Source organism: Cololabis saira, chromosome 21 (genome assembly GCF_033807715.1).
Source record: "Cololabis saira isolate AMF1-May2022 chromosome 21, fColSai1.1, whole genome shotgun sequence".
In the NCBI taxonomy this organism is placed as follows: domain Eukaryota; kingdom Metazoa; phylum Chordata; class Actinopteri; order Beloniformes; family Belonidae; genus Cololabis; species Cololabis saira.
The window spans coordinates 18,980,472-18,995,192 of NC_084607.1; the positions used below are offsets into that span (position 1 = coordinate 18,980,472).

General features: G+C 35.3%; 1 protein-coding gene across 2 annotated transcripts in view; it reads left to right on the forward strand.

Moving 5' to 3' along the window:
• LOC133421870 (ras-related protein Rab-26-like) overlaps positions 1 to 14,720 on the forward strand; it is a 61,263-nt gene extending 46,543 nt beyond the window's left edge. For both annotated transcript variants that reach the window (XM_061711658.1, XM_061711659.1), the window contains 4 exons: positions 10,662 to 10,727; positions 10,943 to 10,999; positions 11,772 to 11,848; positions 12,804 to 14,720. In XM_061711658.1, the coding sequence (XP_061567642.1) occupies positions 10,662 to 10,727; positions 10,943 to 10,999; positions 11,772 to 11,848; positions 12,804 to 12,903 (300 nt within the window). In that variant the 3' untranslated portion in view covers positions 12,904 to 14,720. The remainder of the gene's footprint in view (positions 1 to 10,661; positions 10,728 to 10,942; positions 11,000 to 11,771; positions 11,849 to 12,803) is intronic.
• The last annotated feature ends 1 nt before the right edge of the window (position 14,721 follows it).

A 14,721-nucleotide genomic window follows, 5' to 3' on the forward strand; every position in this document is an offset into this window, starting at 1 on the left:
GAGATTTTTTTTCTCTGTGTGTAAACACCCAGTGAAGCTTATTTGTTTCTGCATGCATGAATGTCGCAGGATTTCTCCGTCTGTCTCGTGTCAGACGGTGATACAGTGTCACTGTGTTTAGCTCAGCTGCTTAAACCTCCTCTCAGGGGAGAAGTCCTACTTTTCCCCAGTACTCCTCTGGGTTGGCTCAGTCGGAATCTGCCTGTTGTTGGGATAAGACTTTTCATCTCTCCGTGTAATACTCTGATCAAAGCGCGACGAGAATAGCATTGTCGCCCGCCGTAAATCTGCTTACACAAATGTGTGACGGAGGAAAAGTTGAAGCTTGAGGGAAAACGCTGAGGATCCTCGAGGATATTCATTCTCATTTGCTTAAATATAATGAATGATCTGCAATTTACAGCAAGGGAGGAGATTTTGTTTGGACTATTAGTTGTGTATAGTCTGTTGTTACAGAAGGTAATGATTAAGGGAATTCAAGGACAAGTCATTAAGACTTTCTACTGTTTGTTTGCTTCTCCTGGTTCAAGTCAGGACTGTCAATGTAGCGAATATTAGTATCATATTCAGTTTACACATGTATATATGTTGCTATGATGTTATAGTCAACGGTGTTCAGCTGTTCCTGATTAGATTTTTCATTAACAAAACATCTGAGAGCTTAATGCATCACTGCCACCTCTTTAGGTTCTCTGCTATTAGCACGTCTAAAAGAAGATTTGGCCTCAAATTGTACACTGAAAAGTCTGAAAAGTTCCTGTCATGATGTTGAAACTAGTAACTACACTGAGGAATTTCATTTAAATTGGGAGCAAGATAAAGAACAAAAGGACAATGTAATAAGGCGCATATAGTTTAGATTGCATGTTATAATGTGTAGCTATTATGATACTACATAGTACATGTTTAATATGTGTTATCATAGTCTTTCAGTTCTGGGGTTTTATGTATCAAGATATGATTTAAAAAATCGATCTCAAAGATTTCCCCCTGAAAGATTGTTTCACATTGTTCTGAAATCATTTTTTTCCCACTCTTCTTTGCAATGGTTCTTGACTGATCTTTTTTGTGTATGCAGAGCTTTCAGGTATCAGTCAGGCTAAGCGCTGAGCTTTGTCTCATCATTGCAACTCCTTTATTGATCCCTGTTTCAGCATTATAGATGTCTTGGCGTGCTTGGGATCATTGTCTTGCTGCATGACACAATATTGGCCTAGTGTCAAGACAGATCGCCTCATATTTGACTTTGGATTACTTTGGTATATGGAGGATTTCATGGTCAGCTCATGACCGCTCATGAGGAGTTAAAGTCAGGTCCAGAGAAGAGCCCAAATCTTCACCCGTCTACCACTATGCTTGACAAGTGGTACAAGGTGTGTGTGGATTACAGCCTGATACCAGCGGGTCCCATCAGGGCACAGAACATTGTTTCATTAGTCATGTAGTTTGTTTGGATACATCTTTGCAAAACCAAAGTAGTACGTAAGAAAAAGATCAGTCCGTTTCAGTTATGGGATACTTCCTGCCAAAAAAAGAGAAAAAAAGGAAGAAAAAAAAAGACCCTTACTGAACCAAACCCTTGTAAAGGAAAAGGTACAAAAGGTACATAAAAAGAAACTAAAAGAAGACTGAATCAATCCTAGCAGCTGACCTAGTTTATATTCCTATTCTCAGTAACAACAAAAGAAAGTCAGTTACAAGGCAACATCAGAAGTGCACTTGCACAGCGTACCAAGTGACAATTTGCCTTGACATTGTTTACGGCCTGTACTCGTCTGCCTGTTTTTGAATTTCCTTTTCTCTCTGATGCACATCTTCGGTCTTTTCTTTCTCCCTGACTTTTTATTCATCTCACTACCACTAGTGCACTCTCTGAAACATCGTATCATTGCTCTACCTCTTTAACTCTATCATCAGCTTTCAACATGTGGCATTGTAACTTGCATTATTTAATTCTTCAAACTGTAAAATAACTGGTATATACATTTATAGAGCAAGAAATCAGTTTAATTGAATGTTCTTATGTTTACTTCGTGGTTTAACAGTCAAAAGAAGCTATTAGATGTATCTGGTTAGAGGACTTTATGCAAAGGCAAAAATGAGCTATATAAATGTGTCACCTCCTGACACTGTCATTATCGTTGACATTTGACTCCCTGAATGTTTGCCCTGAGACCTGGTATTAGTCTTGAATAAAAGATGACTTCAGGCATACTCCTTTCCTCTGCTACTGAGAATATTAAACACATTTGGAGCCTGCAGTTATCTGCGTGTTACCCTGATAACTAAATTGATTTTTTTTTCTTATACACTTTTGCCCATAAAATAGGAATAATGTAGTTTTTGGAAACATATATCTTTTTAGTGTTTTTATTTGCAATCATTTAATGAGAAGAAGTCAATTTATTCCAGCTTTATGGTATATTATTTATCATAGTCACACAGATAGTCAGCATGTATAACACAGATTTGTAGATGCAGAGTTTCAATTATTTATTCATCAAGTCATTCAAATAAAATGAGAAAATGTAATTGTAACCTCTTTGCAGATGTATGAATGACATCTAAATGTCTCATTGTTCAGGCTTCTGTTTGTTACACTATGAGTCACTGTCCTTTTGCTGAAGCTGGTCTCTTTTCACTTTAACCATCTTTGATTTACATTTTCTTCTTCTGATAAATTGTAGTTTCTCATGTTCCTGTGGCACAAACTACCACATAGCCCTGAAACAGAACATTACCTTAATGTCTGTTTAAAGCACTTTAGCTTTCCATCTTTTAGTCTCTATCTTTTCTTCTTTTGTTTTCATTTCTGTTTGTTTTCTATCCATTTTTCCTTTGAGCTCTTGTTTATGCAGCTGCCCTGCAGAGTGTAACAGGCTCTCATCACCAGTCCTGTATTAGTTAAACCGTCCTGCATCTCCCTTGCAGCTGGATGGTGGGTTTGCATTGCCTTTCTGCTTAGCAGATGGGTAGAGTCTACTCCACCCCGTAGGTATTTGTTTTCAGATATTAAAAGATCATTCCTGTTTATTTCCACCTGGCATTTTCCCATTAATGTGATTCTTCATTTTCCTGACCCCTGGTTGCAAAAGTGCAAAATTAGCATAAGCCACAGAGCCAGAACAGCCATGTTAATGGACAATATGGCACGCTAAACTAAACTAGAATTGGTCTTTATGACGGGTGAACAGCTCATGCATAATTCATTCTTGGAAATATCATTTGTAATAACAATTTCTAGGGCCTTTTACAAGTAATGTGCGACTACAGTTTTGCATAAAGGTGCATGCTTTGCCTCACGAAGTTTGTCTGTCACTTTGAAAAGGAATATTCTGTCTCAGTTTTCATGAAAAAAAACAACAGCAACACATTTTTAATTATTTGAAATGCATCATTGTAAATGTATTAATATATAACTAAACCTTTAACCTTCATGGCATCACTAAGTGAAACCCATTCACTGCATATTCAGCTGAAGTCAGTTAATGTATCCACTGTATTGATCCTCTTTGTTGTGTCTGAATCCCTGCTTGTATCCGTTTTATGAGATGACAGCGCAGTAGGGAGATTTAATCCTCTTGGTGATTATATTGGTAAAATGGTCCATAGGTAGATGCAGTTTTTAATGATCTAATTACAAGCTGTGATTCTTTTGGTTTTTACATGCAGAGATTTGCTCAAGTTTGTTATTCAAGATATTGGCTGTTTAGAAACTAAAATCAAGCCCTAATGATGACTCACATGGCTGAGAAATATATGAGTGATGAGAAACCTTGACAAAGGATGAATTATGCAGGGGGCAGGTGATTAGTCCCATCAGCAATATGCTAAAGCGGCACTCACAAGAAATGTCGAACCCAAGCCAAATATTTTTTTCTTTCCCACAAGAAGAGAGGGCTAGGGACTTTATCTCCAAGCAGTCTTAGACTCTGGCCTGAGCTGGAGGAATTGTCCTCCTCCAAAGAAGGAGCCCATAGCCTGATTAAAGAACCTCACCGCCACCATCAGGTCCGACCTCATTAGCTCGCATCCTAGCGCATCAAAACGAAAAGGTGATACAGTATTGATTTCAAAGAAACCATATTCCACTAGAGCAGGGGTGGCCAATTCCTGATCCTGGAGGGCCATGTCTTGCATGTTTTAAATGTTTCCCTGCTTCAACACACCTGATTTAAATTAATGATCATCATAAGCATGTCATCAAGGTTTGCACAACTCTGTTAATGGCACAGCCATGTCTGCCAGGGTGTGTTGAAGCAGGGAACCATCTTAAACCTGCAGGACCAGGAACTGCCCACCCCTGCACTAGAGGATTGTTTAAACTTTAAAGGCACATGTGAAGAGTATGAGATGTGGTTGCTGTAAACTGAGAACGTCTGCAACCGTGTTAAACGATATTGTGAAAACTTTTTGGGCATAGATTTTAACTTCAGTCCAGAAAATACAAAGTATAGAAAATCATTTAAGCATAATATGGAGTTTTTTAGTGGTTTTTAGAGGTTTTAAGTGACTTGTTGCAGGTTATTGCAAACTTTATATATATTATATTATTATATTACTATATATTACTATATGTATATATATATATATATATATATATATATATATATATATATATATATATATATATATATATATATATATATATATAATATATATAGTATACGTATATATATATATATATATATATATATATATATATATATATATATATATATATATATGTATATATATATATATATATATATATATATGTATATATATATATATATATATATGTATATATATATATATATATATATATATATATATATATATAATATATATAGTATACGTATATATATATATATATATATATATATATATATATATATATATATATATATATATACGTATACTATATATATTATATATATATATATATATATATATATATATATATATATATATATATATATATGTATATATATATATATGTATATATATGTATATGTATATATATATGTATGTATATATATATATATATATATATATATATATATATATATATATATATATATATATATGTATATATAATGGATTGGTTATTATTCTTTTCAGCTCGATACATTTTATTAAATCATTATAAAGGTTTTATAGAGCTATACTTCAGAATCTTTGGACAAATTTGATAAATCTAAATTGATGTGATTTACTTGTAGTAAAACAAGCATGGTTTAAAAAGAGATTCAAGATGAGAAAGAATTAGCCTTATCTTAGGGGGATAAAACACTCCTGCTAGATGGCTACAGCCTTATCACAAGCAAGAGTGAGCATCTGCTGCATGTTTAAATGGTTGTGAACTGTGAGGTATCTACTAATGAAGTCATACTCCATGCTGAAAATAAAAATGTCCCTTTTAATGTCTCTCTTGGTCTTGGGGATAAATGTGCTTTCACTTGCCCTGCCATGTCTTGTCTCTGTGTACGCTGCCTACAAGTCAGTGAAAGAAGCATGAAACAAGGACATACAGTATGTGAATGTTTCAAAATATGACGCTTAAAAAACCTGTCTCTTACCTGAAGAAAACAAGTGCTGCAAGGGTTCAAATATTTTGTTATGTTTTTGAAACGTGACAAGAACATATACACTTTAAGATTCTTAGTAATCTTTTTTTAAGACTGTGGATGTGTTTACATGAGCTGATAAGTGTGTCATATGAATTGAACTCTGACGGGGAGAAAAGTCTGGATGATGAGCGTCACCTGAGACTAGTCTGTATCATGGACCTCAACTGCACTTTTTCTCTTTCATGACTCGGGTTAGAATCCGATTTATGTTTAATGCCATGGGCATGGCTTCATAACATTGAAACAGTTTAAACAAGTTACAAAAATTTTGACAATGTAGTTTCATGCCAATTGGAAGAAAAGCTTGAGACTCTTCTTCAGACAAACTGCCCTGAAAGGGGTCTGGTATTACTTTGAGTAAAACTTTATTCATTTATTTTAATATGATGATGTGATGTATAAATAATTAGCAGAGATATGTACACTTCCCCTTTGTCTTCCCCAGAATGCACCTTGCAACACGAATACTAGACAGCCTTTTTAATAAATAAAAAGAAAAAAGCCATAGCCAATTACTTTTTATTATTGTTGTTGTTGTTGTTTTTGTTTTTGTTGAATCAAATCAGTGAGGGATGCTGTTGCTGCTAATATTCTTGGATGTTGCTTGTGCCTATCCATCCATCCATCCATCCATCCATCCATTTTCTATACCCGTTTTATCCTTTGCAGGGTCACAAGGTTCAGCTGGAGCCTATCCCAGCTCATTACAGGCGAGAGGCAGATTGCCAGTCTATTACATCAAACGTGTGTCATATTGATCAATTGAGTTGGGTTTCCTGAACTTGTATATTATTTTCTATTAATATGAACTTGTGCATCAGACAACAAAAACCTTTGGAGGCCAGACTTTTAATAGTAGCTGGCTCATGACCTTGAAGCAGTTTAGAAAGTATCAACAAATTATGATAACTTTTAATATCATAACAACTGGAAGAAAACCCTTCAATTACTTTTTCCCCCCGTTTCTTTTAAATATTTGAAACTGTAAACACAATAAGGAAACAATATTGTGATATATAAAACCACATACTCTGATTAAAAAGAATATCGATTCAGAGAAGGTAAGAAGATTTTTTTTCCCTCACCTTTGATGAGCAAAACATAAGCAAAACCCTTAATATTTTAACAACAGCGCCCTCTGCTGGCCAATTGGTTTCAAATCTGGAACAATAGGTGCCTGCAAGGGAGAAAGGCACAGATTGTTTGAACTTTCAATTATTACATCATAACATACAGTCAAAAGATTATCTATGAATCAGAAATTAATCATAGCGTCCATTAAATACATTTTCCCTAAAAATAATTTTCATGATTCAGTTACATAACAGCATTGAAAACAATGTCTCACACCTCTGGAACAATCTGATGACCTAAAGTAAACTACAGCTTTTAATGGTATATTTCACTCAAATTGACATTGTGTAATTTAGCTTTCATGTATTTTCAACAGTTCTTGATATTGTATTTAATTGACTTTATGTTGATTGCAGCCTACTATACATTTAAAGTTGTCTTATTGTTGTTGTTTGTGGGTTTTTAATGATAAGAATCAAGATACGAATAATATCATTAAAGTTGAACAATTTTTGCTTTCCCCATAATGCATAGTCTAATCTTGCATAGTCTAATAATGCATAGTCTAATCTTATTTTTATCCTTCTTTACTTATTTTTTTTTATTTATTTTCTTTTTGTCTGCACACATATTAATGGTTAATACCATGCTGGTAAGAACCTAAGGCATATATATGTGCATTGTTAATATAAAATACATATTATATATATGTTTTTAATATGTCAGATATATTTATCTTATTAATATATATACATATATATATATATATATATATATATATATATATATATACGCATACATACGCATACACATACATACATATATACACATACATATACATACAAACCCAGTTTTGTTTTTTTTGTTTTTTTTTAATACCTATATATACCTATATATAATATATAATATAATATATATATATATATATATATATATATATATATATATATATATATATATATATATATATATATATATATATATATATATATATATAGGTGTTTAACTGACTTTATAGGAAAACCTGTAAAGATACTGTTACAATAATCAAGCTACCCAAGATGAATGCATAGACTGGTTTTTCCAGGTCCTGCTGAGACATCAGATCTTTTAACATTGATATATTCTTAAGGTGATAATAGGCTGAATATGTTTTTCCAAATTTAGATCCGAGTCCATCACTACTCTCTCATTTCTGGCCTGGTTGGTGGTTTTCAGGTGTATAGACTGAAGCTCTGTGGTGACATTTAATCATTTATCTTTGGTCCTTTTGAATGTGCCCTCTATTGCGTGGCCCCTGTTACATGCTGAGACAGCTCAAAGTTGCCCAGAGTGTCACTTGGGTCTTTAGTCCCTTTGTCCACAGGGTTGTCCGCATGCATGTTAAAATCACCAACAGTAATCACACAGTCAGAACCAACACAGATTATAGACAGCAGTTCACTAAGATCACCGAAAATGTCTGCACAGTATTTAGAGGGCATGAATAAAGAGAGCATAGGCACACAACAGCTAATTAACACAAGAACAGTGCAGTAAACAGTTGAGATGCACTGGTGGTCGTGCAAAAGTTACTGAGCTTGTCAGACTAATTCATGTAACTAGTGCAGAAAGCAGTTCAAGGAGAGGAGGGGGTGTCAGTGTGGGGGTCAGGAGTGGGAAGGAGTTGAGGTTCCTGACAGCTTGGTGGTCCACGCCCAGGTCTGCAGCGTCCTTCCTGATGACATCTGGCTGAGGACACTGTGTGGGTGGGACAGGTGCCATAGATGTCATGGAGGGAGAGGAGGGAGACACCTCAATCTTTTCAGCTGCTCTCATATACGCTGAAAAATCTAATTTCATAAATGGATTGATACTTTTGCATGAATTAATAATGGTCATAGAATAGTGGAAGCAAATGTTTACAGCTCATTTTATGGTCTAATTTATATTAAAATACATAATTTCTCCATTTCTTTTTTCTTTTGTACTTTTTTACTTACAAACTGTTTCTAACTGGTTCCAGATTAATAAATTAACTCTCAATATAAAAAAATGTAACTTCATGATCTTCTGCAACAAAAACAAACCTCATACAAAAGAAGAAACCAAAATATTAATTAACGGAACTGAAATCCAACAGGTACCTCACACCACATTTTTGGGTGTTGTTCTGGATGAAGGCCTTAACTGGAAAAACCATATTGATCAAGTATGCAAAATATCTATGAAGATGCTTGGTATACTGAGGAAAGTCTGTCCCCTGATCCATCGCTCCGCTCACTTAACTTTGTATTATAGTTTTCTGTTTCCATATATGAATTACTGTAATATTGTCTGGTCTGCAATTTATCCATCCTTCCTTAACAAACTACTGATAATCCAGAAGAGATTCCTGAGATCAATCTCTATGTCCAATAGACATAATCCATCCGCACCTCTGTTCAAAAAATACTCTATATTACCCATTCATAAACTTAATGTTTTTCACTCATGTTTATTTGTGCACAAGTTTATCAACAATAAGCAAGATCTTCCGGACACCTTTCATAATTTCTTTAGTTTTTCATCTGACTTGCATTCATACTCAACTAGACACAGTGTCAATCTACATTTACCCTTCTGTCGAACATCTTTTCATCAGTTTAATATTTCATTTAGAGGTCCTAAACTCTGGAACAATTTAGATATGTCTCTGAGGTCCACATTGTCATTTATATCCTTCAAAAAATTGCTGAAAAAACATCTCATGTCCTAATTTTTCAATGTATTCTCTATTATGTATCCTTGTTTTCTTTTCATGTTTATAATTAGAGTTTTCCTATGTTTGTACATTTAATTTTCTGTTTACAGTAGATGACGGGGGTGGAACTCTGTACAAGCCCTCTGGGCTTCGTTCCCTCCTTGCACTATTTTTTTTTAAATTGTGCTAAATAAATAAATACAAATACAAATACAAATACTTCTTCCTAACATGCACGCAGGTGTCAATTACCAAGTCATAAACAGACAAAAACGCGGCTATAGAATCCGAACCAGACACAGCTGCAGAGCTTTACAAAAACACGGCCATCATCAGCTTAAACTGAATCACCAACTGGTGAAAATTTAATATTTTCTAATTTGGACATTATCTTCTTCATTTATTCTATAACGGAGCCCTCAGTACTACACAGATTGGAGTCCTGATTAAGAAATACAAAATGAACACCATCATCACCGTATTCAAAGCCTGTTTACCGTTTCAGCCCATGGATGTCTCATCTTCTGTTCTTTATTGTGACCTTTGGAAGAAGGTGACCCTCGTCGAATCTCATTGCAAAAACCAAGTCATCACCAGAATTAATTGAAGAGGCACCGTGGAGGGCGAACAGCTCTTTGAAGGAGAGTTGTTAGAGAAAAAGGCAGATTTATCAGCAGCAAGTCCCCAGTTCAATGTGGGATGATTCACAGGGACGGGCACTGTGCTGACATGAGGAATATTATTTCATCCTGAAGGTTTGCAGGTGTTCATCTGAGCTAATTAATTGCTCATTAACAGCAGATATAAGGTTCAGAGCACATGCAATAACTGCAAAAGATTTATATTTATTCTGCGTAAACAGTTTAATCAGGATGTAGCAAGGAGTGTTGATTGATCTCATGATGTCTGTTGCAGTAACTCATAAAATGTTCCTCTTCCTCCTTTACTCACTCTTGCTTTTTATTATTACCATTTGTCCTCACTTGTTTTTTTATGACATTTCTTTCCTTTTTTGTATTTCTGTTTGTTTCTTTTGCTTCTGTCACCCATTTTCACCTAAATGCCATTTTGGTTCTTCATTTTCACGTCCACTTTATTTATGTTGTAAGATTTAATGTGCTTGTTGTCCCTGTCAAGCACCAGACAGCTTATCTTTTTCTGAGCCTTTCATTTGCTTTTATGTAAACTCTCCTCCACCATTACCAGGTACTTTTGTTTTTTTTCCTTTAATATTTTTTTCTTGTGCTTACCAGGCATGGTTGACGGAAATCCACGAATATGCCCAACAGGATGTGGTACTCATGCTGCTTGGAAACAAGGCAAGGCCCTGAAGTTTGTCATTAGTCACCAAACTTGTTTGCACCCCTACCTGTCAAGCCCACATGTCCCTTACAGCCATACACACAATCTGTGTCAGGCATAAATTTGCATGGTAATTTCCTGCTGGAGGTTTGAAGGGAAGGTGGAAAAAAAGCATACATCATTAAAAGTTGGTGGATGTTGTTTGGAGACAGCCTTGTTCTTGTCTCGCCAGGCTGATGCCACTCATGACAGGGTGGTGAAAAGAGAAGATGGAGAGAGGCTTGCTAAGGTAAATAACTAAAAATACAGAAAATACAGACCAAATTTAGCTTGAATCTATCAGAATTTCAAACTCCTTAAAAATGTTTTTTAGTTGGTTTAAAATCAAGGCAGCTTCTACTTTCAAGCAACTGTCCGCAGTGGTCTGATGGATCTTTATTGCAACTACAAGGCTAATGAGTATTCGAAAGAGTGCACTTATCTACAAAGGAGTTTTCATCAATGCTCGTTATCTAATTAATATTCCTGTGAGGAAAAATAAACATCTGCAAAGTAGCAAAGCTTTTATAATTAATATTTTCCCACTGGTGATTTATGAGTCTCCCCCTGTAAAAGTGAGCTTTTCTAAAGTATTTATTTTTCATTCTTGTTGGTTTTTGAGAAACTTAAGCACCACCGCCGCAAATATCCCCTGTGCTTCACAACACAGCACACAAAACTCATCCCTAACATCCAGCACTCTCTCTCCATAAAGAGAAGAAATAAATGATAATTTAGTAACATAAGGCTCAGTTTAGAAGAGGGGAAGTAGAAAGATAAATTAGTTACTATCTCTTTTTGCAGAGACAATTTCCTCCGCAGAGGGAAGGCTTGGAGATTAATTTCCAGAGGTTTTTCCAGCATAAACAAGTTGGCATTATAATTGTTGGACTACTAGGCACTGATGTAATACTATCTTTATACCATTTAGAAGTATGTGCCCTTTATAAAGTGTTAAAATGTCATGTCTGTCCATGCTGGGGGTGCTGGGGTGAATAACCATCATTGATTTGGCTCTGCAGGAATTTGGGGTTCCATTCATGGAGACCAGTGCCAGGTCAGGTCTCAATGTAGAGCTGGCTTTCACAGCTGTGGCCAAGTGAGTATAACTGCAAGTGTTGGGGACAAGATTGGCTGAAAGATGGGTTTTTCTTAGGGATATGGTTAAATTTTTATTTTTCCATTTTTATCTTTTTAGCATGTGAACAGTCAGCAGCTGTTTAATGTTAAAAAGAAAGCAGTACAATGGACATGTATCTATATTTTACTAAGGAATATTTTTAACCAACGACACTGCAAAATCAGCTTCATTAGAAGGACAGATAAAGCAAAGCTTTAACTTGAACTTTGTTAAAACTACAATCCAAGAATCCAAATGAATGAATAGTAATGATCCCTCTGTATAGTCATAGTCATGAGGCAGTGATTTGCTCACTCCTTTTTAAAGCCACGCTATGTAGAATTAACATGTCAGACAACATGGGGCAAAATGGTCTTGTAATACCACTTAATCCCACTAGAGGTGCACTTCATTCGTCCTCCACAAAGGGGTGATACATGACCTTTCTTGTGATATCCTGCTTCCATATGGTCAGAAATGGTATTAATACGAAAAGTTGGGAATTTTTTTTTTCTTATTTGGACAGTAGGAGGTTGTGCTCGTTTTTCAATGTTTTTTGCCCTCACAGCTAACCACATCATTGTTATGTTTATGTAATTGTTATGTTTATGTAATAATTGCTCGGGGGTCATGTTCTGGGTCTCTGGAAAGCACCTAGAGTCATCTGTTGTAATAGACGCTATACAAATAAAATTGAAGTGAATTGAACTGAATTGAATCATCTCATGAATAAGTGAGATTCTAAAATTGTGGTACAACCTTAAAATAAAAAAAATAAATGAATAAATGCATAAAATCCTGACTTAATATCAGCTTTCTGCAGTTTGAAGAGTGACACCTTCGCCAATTAAAATATGAATATAGCCACTTTAATGCTTGCATTGTGCATTTGTGAGCCAAACCATGTGATAATATTCTCTTCCTTGTTTTGCAGGGAGCTGAAGCACAGGTCCATGAAGGATCCCAGTGAAAAGTTTAAGCTTCATGAGTATGTAAACAAGGAGATGAAGGGTGTCGGCTGCTGCAGGTCTTAAGTGGTTGTATGTTTCCAAGTCTCTGTGTTGATCCCTCAGCTTTACATCGTTTATTACTACATAAGTACAAATCAGAAATGAGCAGCCAGCTCCAGTGAGGCAAAAACCTGTTTCCCCACCCTCAAACCTCTGTACCGTGCACACAACTTCCATTTGTTGCCCTCCGCTCATCTCTGTCCCCTCTTGTTTTTCCTCCTCGTGTAGCTGTGAATGTAGCCAAGGATATCATTTAAAAAAGGAATAAAGACATGGCAGATCGGTTAGCTCCCTCTTCATGGATATTTTCATCCATGATTGGAGCTGCAGAGATGGGTCTTGGCCTCACCACATTCTCTTGTGTGGTTACCTTATTTTGAAAGAATTTAATCATGCCATAATTCTGTTTAACGGAGAAAAGATTCATGTTTTGTACAGAAAAAGATTTTTCAAATATATTTAGAAGGCCATTGGCAGCTTTTGTTATAATGTTATATAATCTTCATACACGTGCAGTTTTGTGGTGTTTCTTTTAGTGCCAGGTTTCATTGCCGTGATCCAACAGGCTCCCTGGAGACACTTTAGCTCACGAGCATATACACTAACTAATGATATCGTGATGACCCCTCAACTAATAGACCTGTGACCAGTCATGGCCTGAATGAAGAACATCTGCGGATGTCCAAGAGTGACTGGCACTCGGATGTTAGCAAAAGATCCTGTGAGTTTTGGGGTGGGGTCTCTGTGGTTTGAGCTTGCTTCCCCAAGGAGGCTGTTATATCCCATCGGATTGGTATCTGGGGAGTTTGGAGGCCGAGTGAACACTTCAGGGTCGATTTCAGCACTTCCTAAAAAGCTTCGAGGGCCTCACTGCTGTCCAGCTGGAGAAGACTGCAATTGTGATTGTTCTGCAACGATGTAGTGGCAAGATCCAAAGTAACATTTATGTGAACAGGTTTTCCCAGCAGAACATTTGAACAGGATAAGCTGTTTTTACCCATGATACCTGTCAGTGGTTTTAATGTTATGGCTGAACACTGTACATTTGAAGTATTTCGCTAATTCATCTCTGGATATTTGAGAATATATATATTACTTCAACACACAACAAAGCAAACTGATGTTGCTGCTTTAGCTACAAAGCTACTGCATTTAAATATTTGAATTATTTTAGTATATAGCAGTCAAAATACTTTAAATGTATATAAAGTTATCATGAATTATTAAAAGAATGAACTGTACATTCTTTTATGTTCTGAAATGGTTAAAAAGGAATAATAATAAAATAATGGTGTACAAATTTCGTTTTTTCTGCATGTATAAAAGTTTCAGTAGAGGAAAATCACACTTTAATTGGAAAAGGATTAATATAGATGTGGTTCGTATGAGTTCCAGTTACTTATAGTGTTGTATTTTAAATGTACAGTAACAGTAAATGTCTGTATTTTACTGTTTGTAGTCCTTGAAACCTTAATAGACTCCCTGATATGTCACTCTTTTTTCCTTTTTAATATTTTATACATTCAGTAACCTATAAATGGGGTATTTAGTGCCATGTTTTCTGAAGCATTTCAACTGGTATATTTGTCATCCGTTAACAGTATTTAACCTTCCTTTTAAGAAAAAGGTTTTTAGTTGTAAATTCAATCTTAGTCACAGAAATTACTAAAACAAGTGGAGCATCTCTTTGTGCAGTTCCTGCACATTCAAATGTTTGGTTTTGATGTCTTGGATCTTGTTTTTTTGTTGTTATTTTTATTTTGCTACCTTTTTACATGTACAACTTTTGTCTTGAAACTGAATTATTTAATATGACAATTAAAAACCCAGACAGGCATCAAT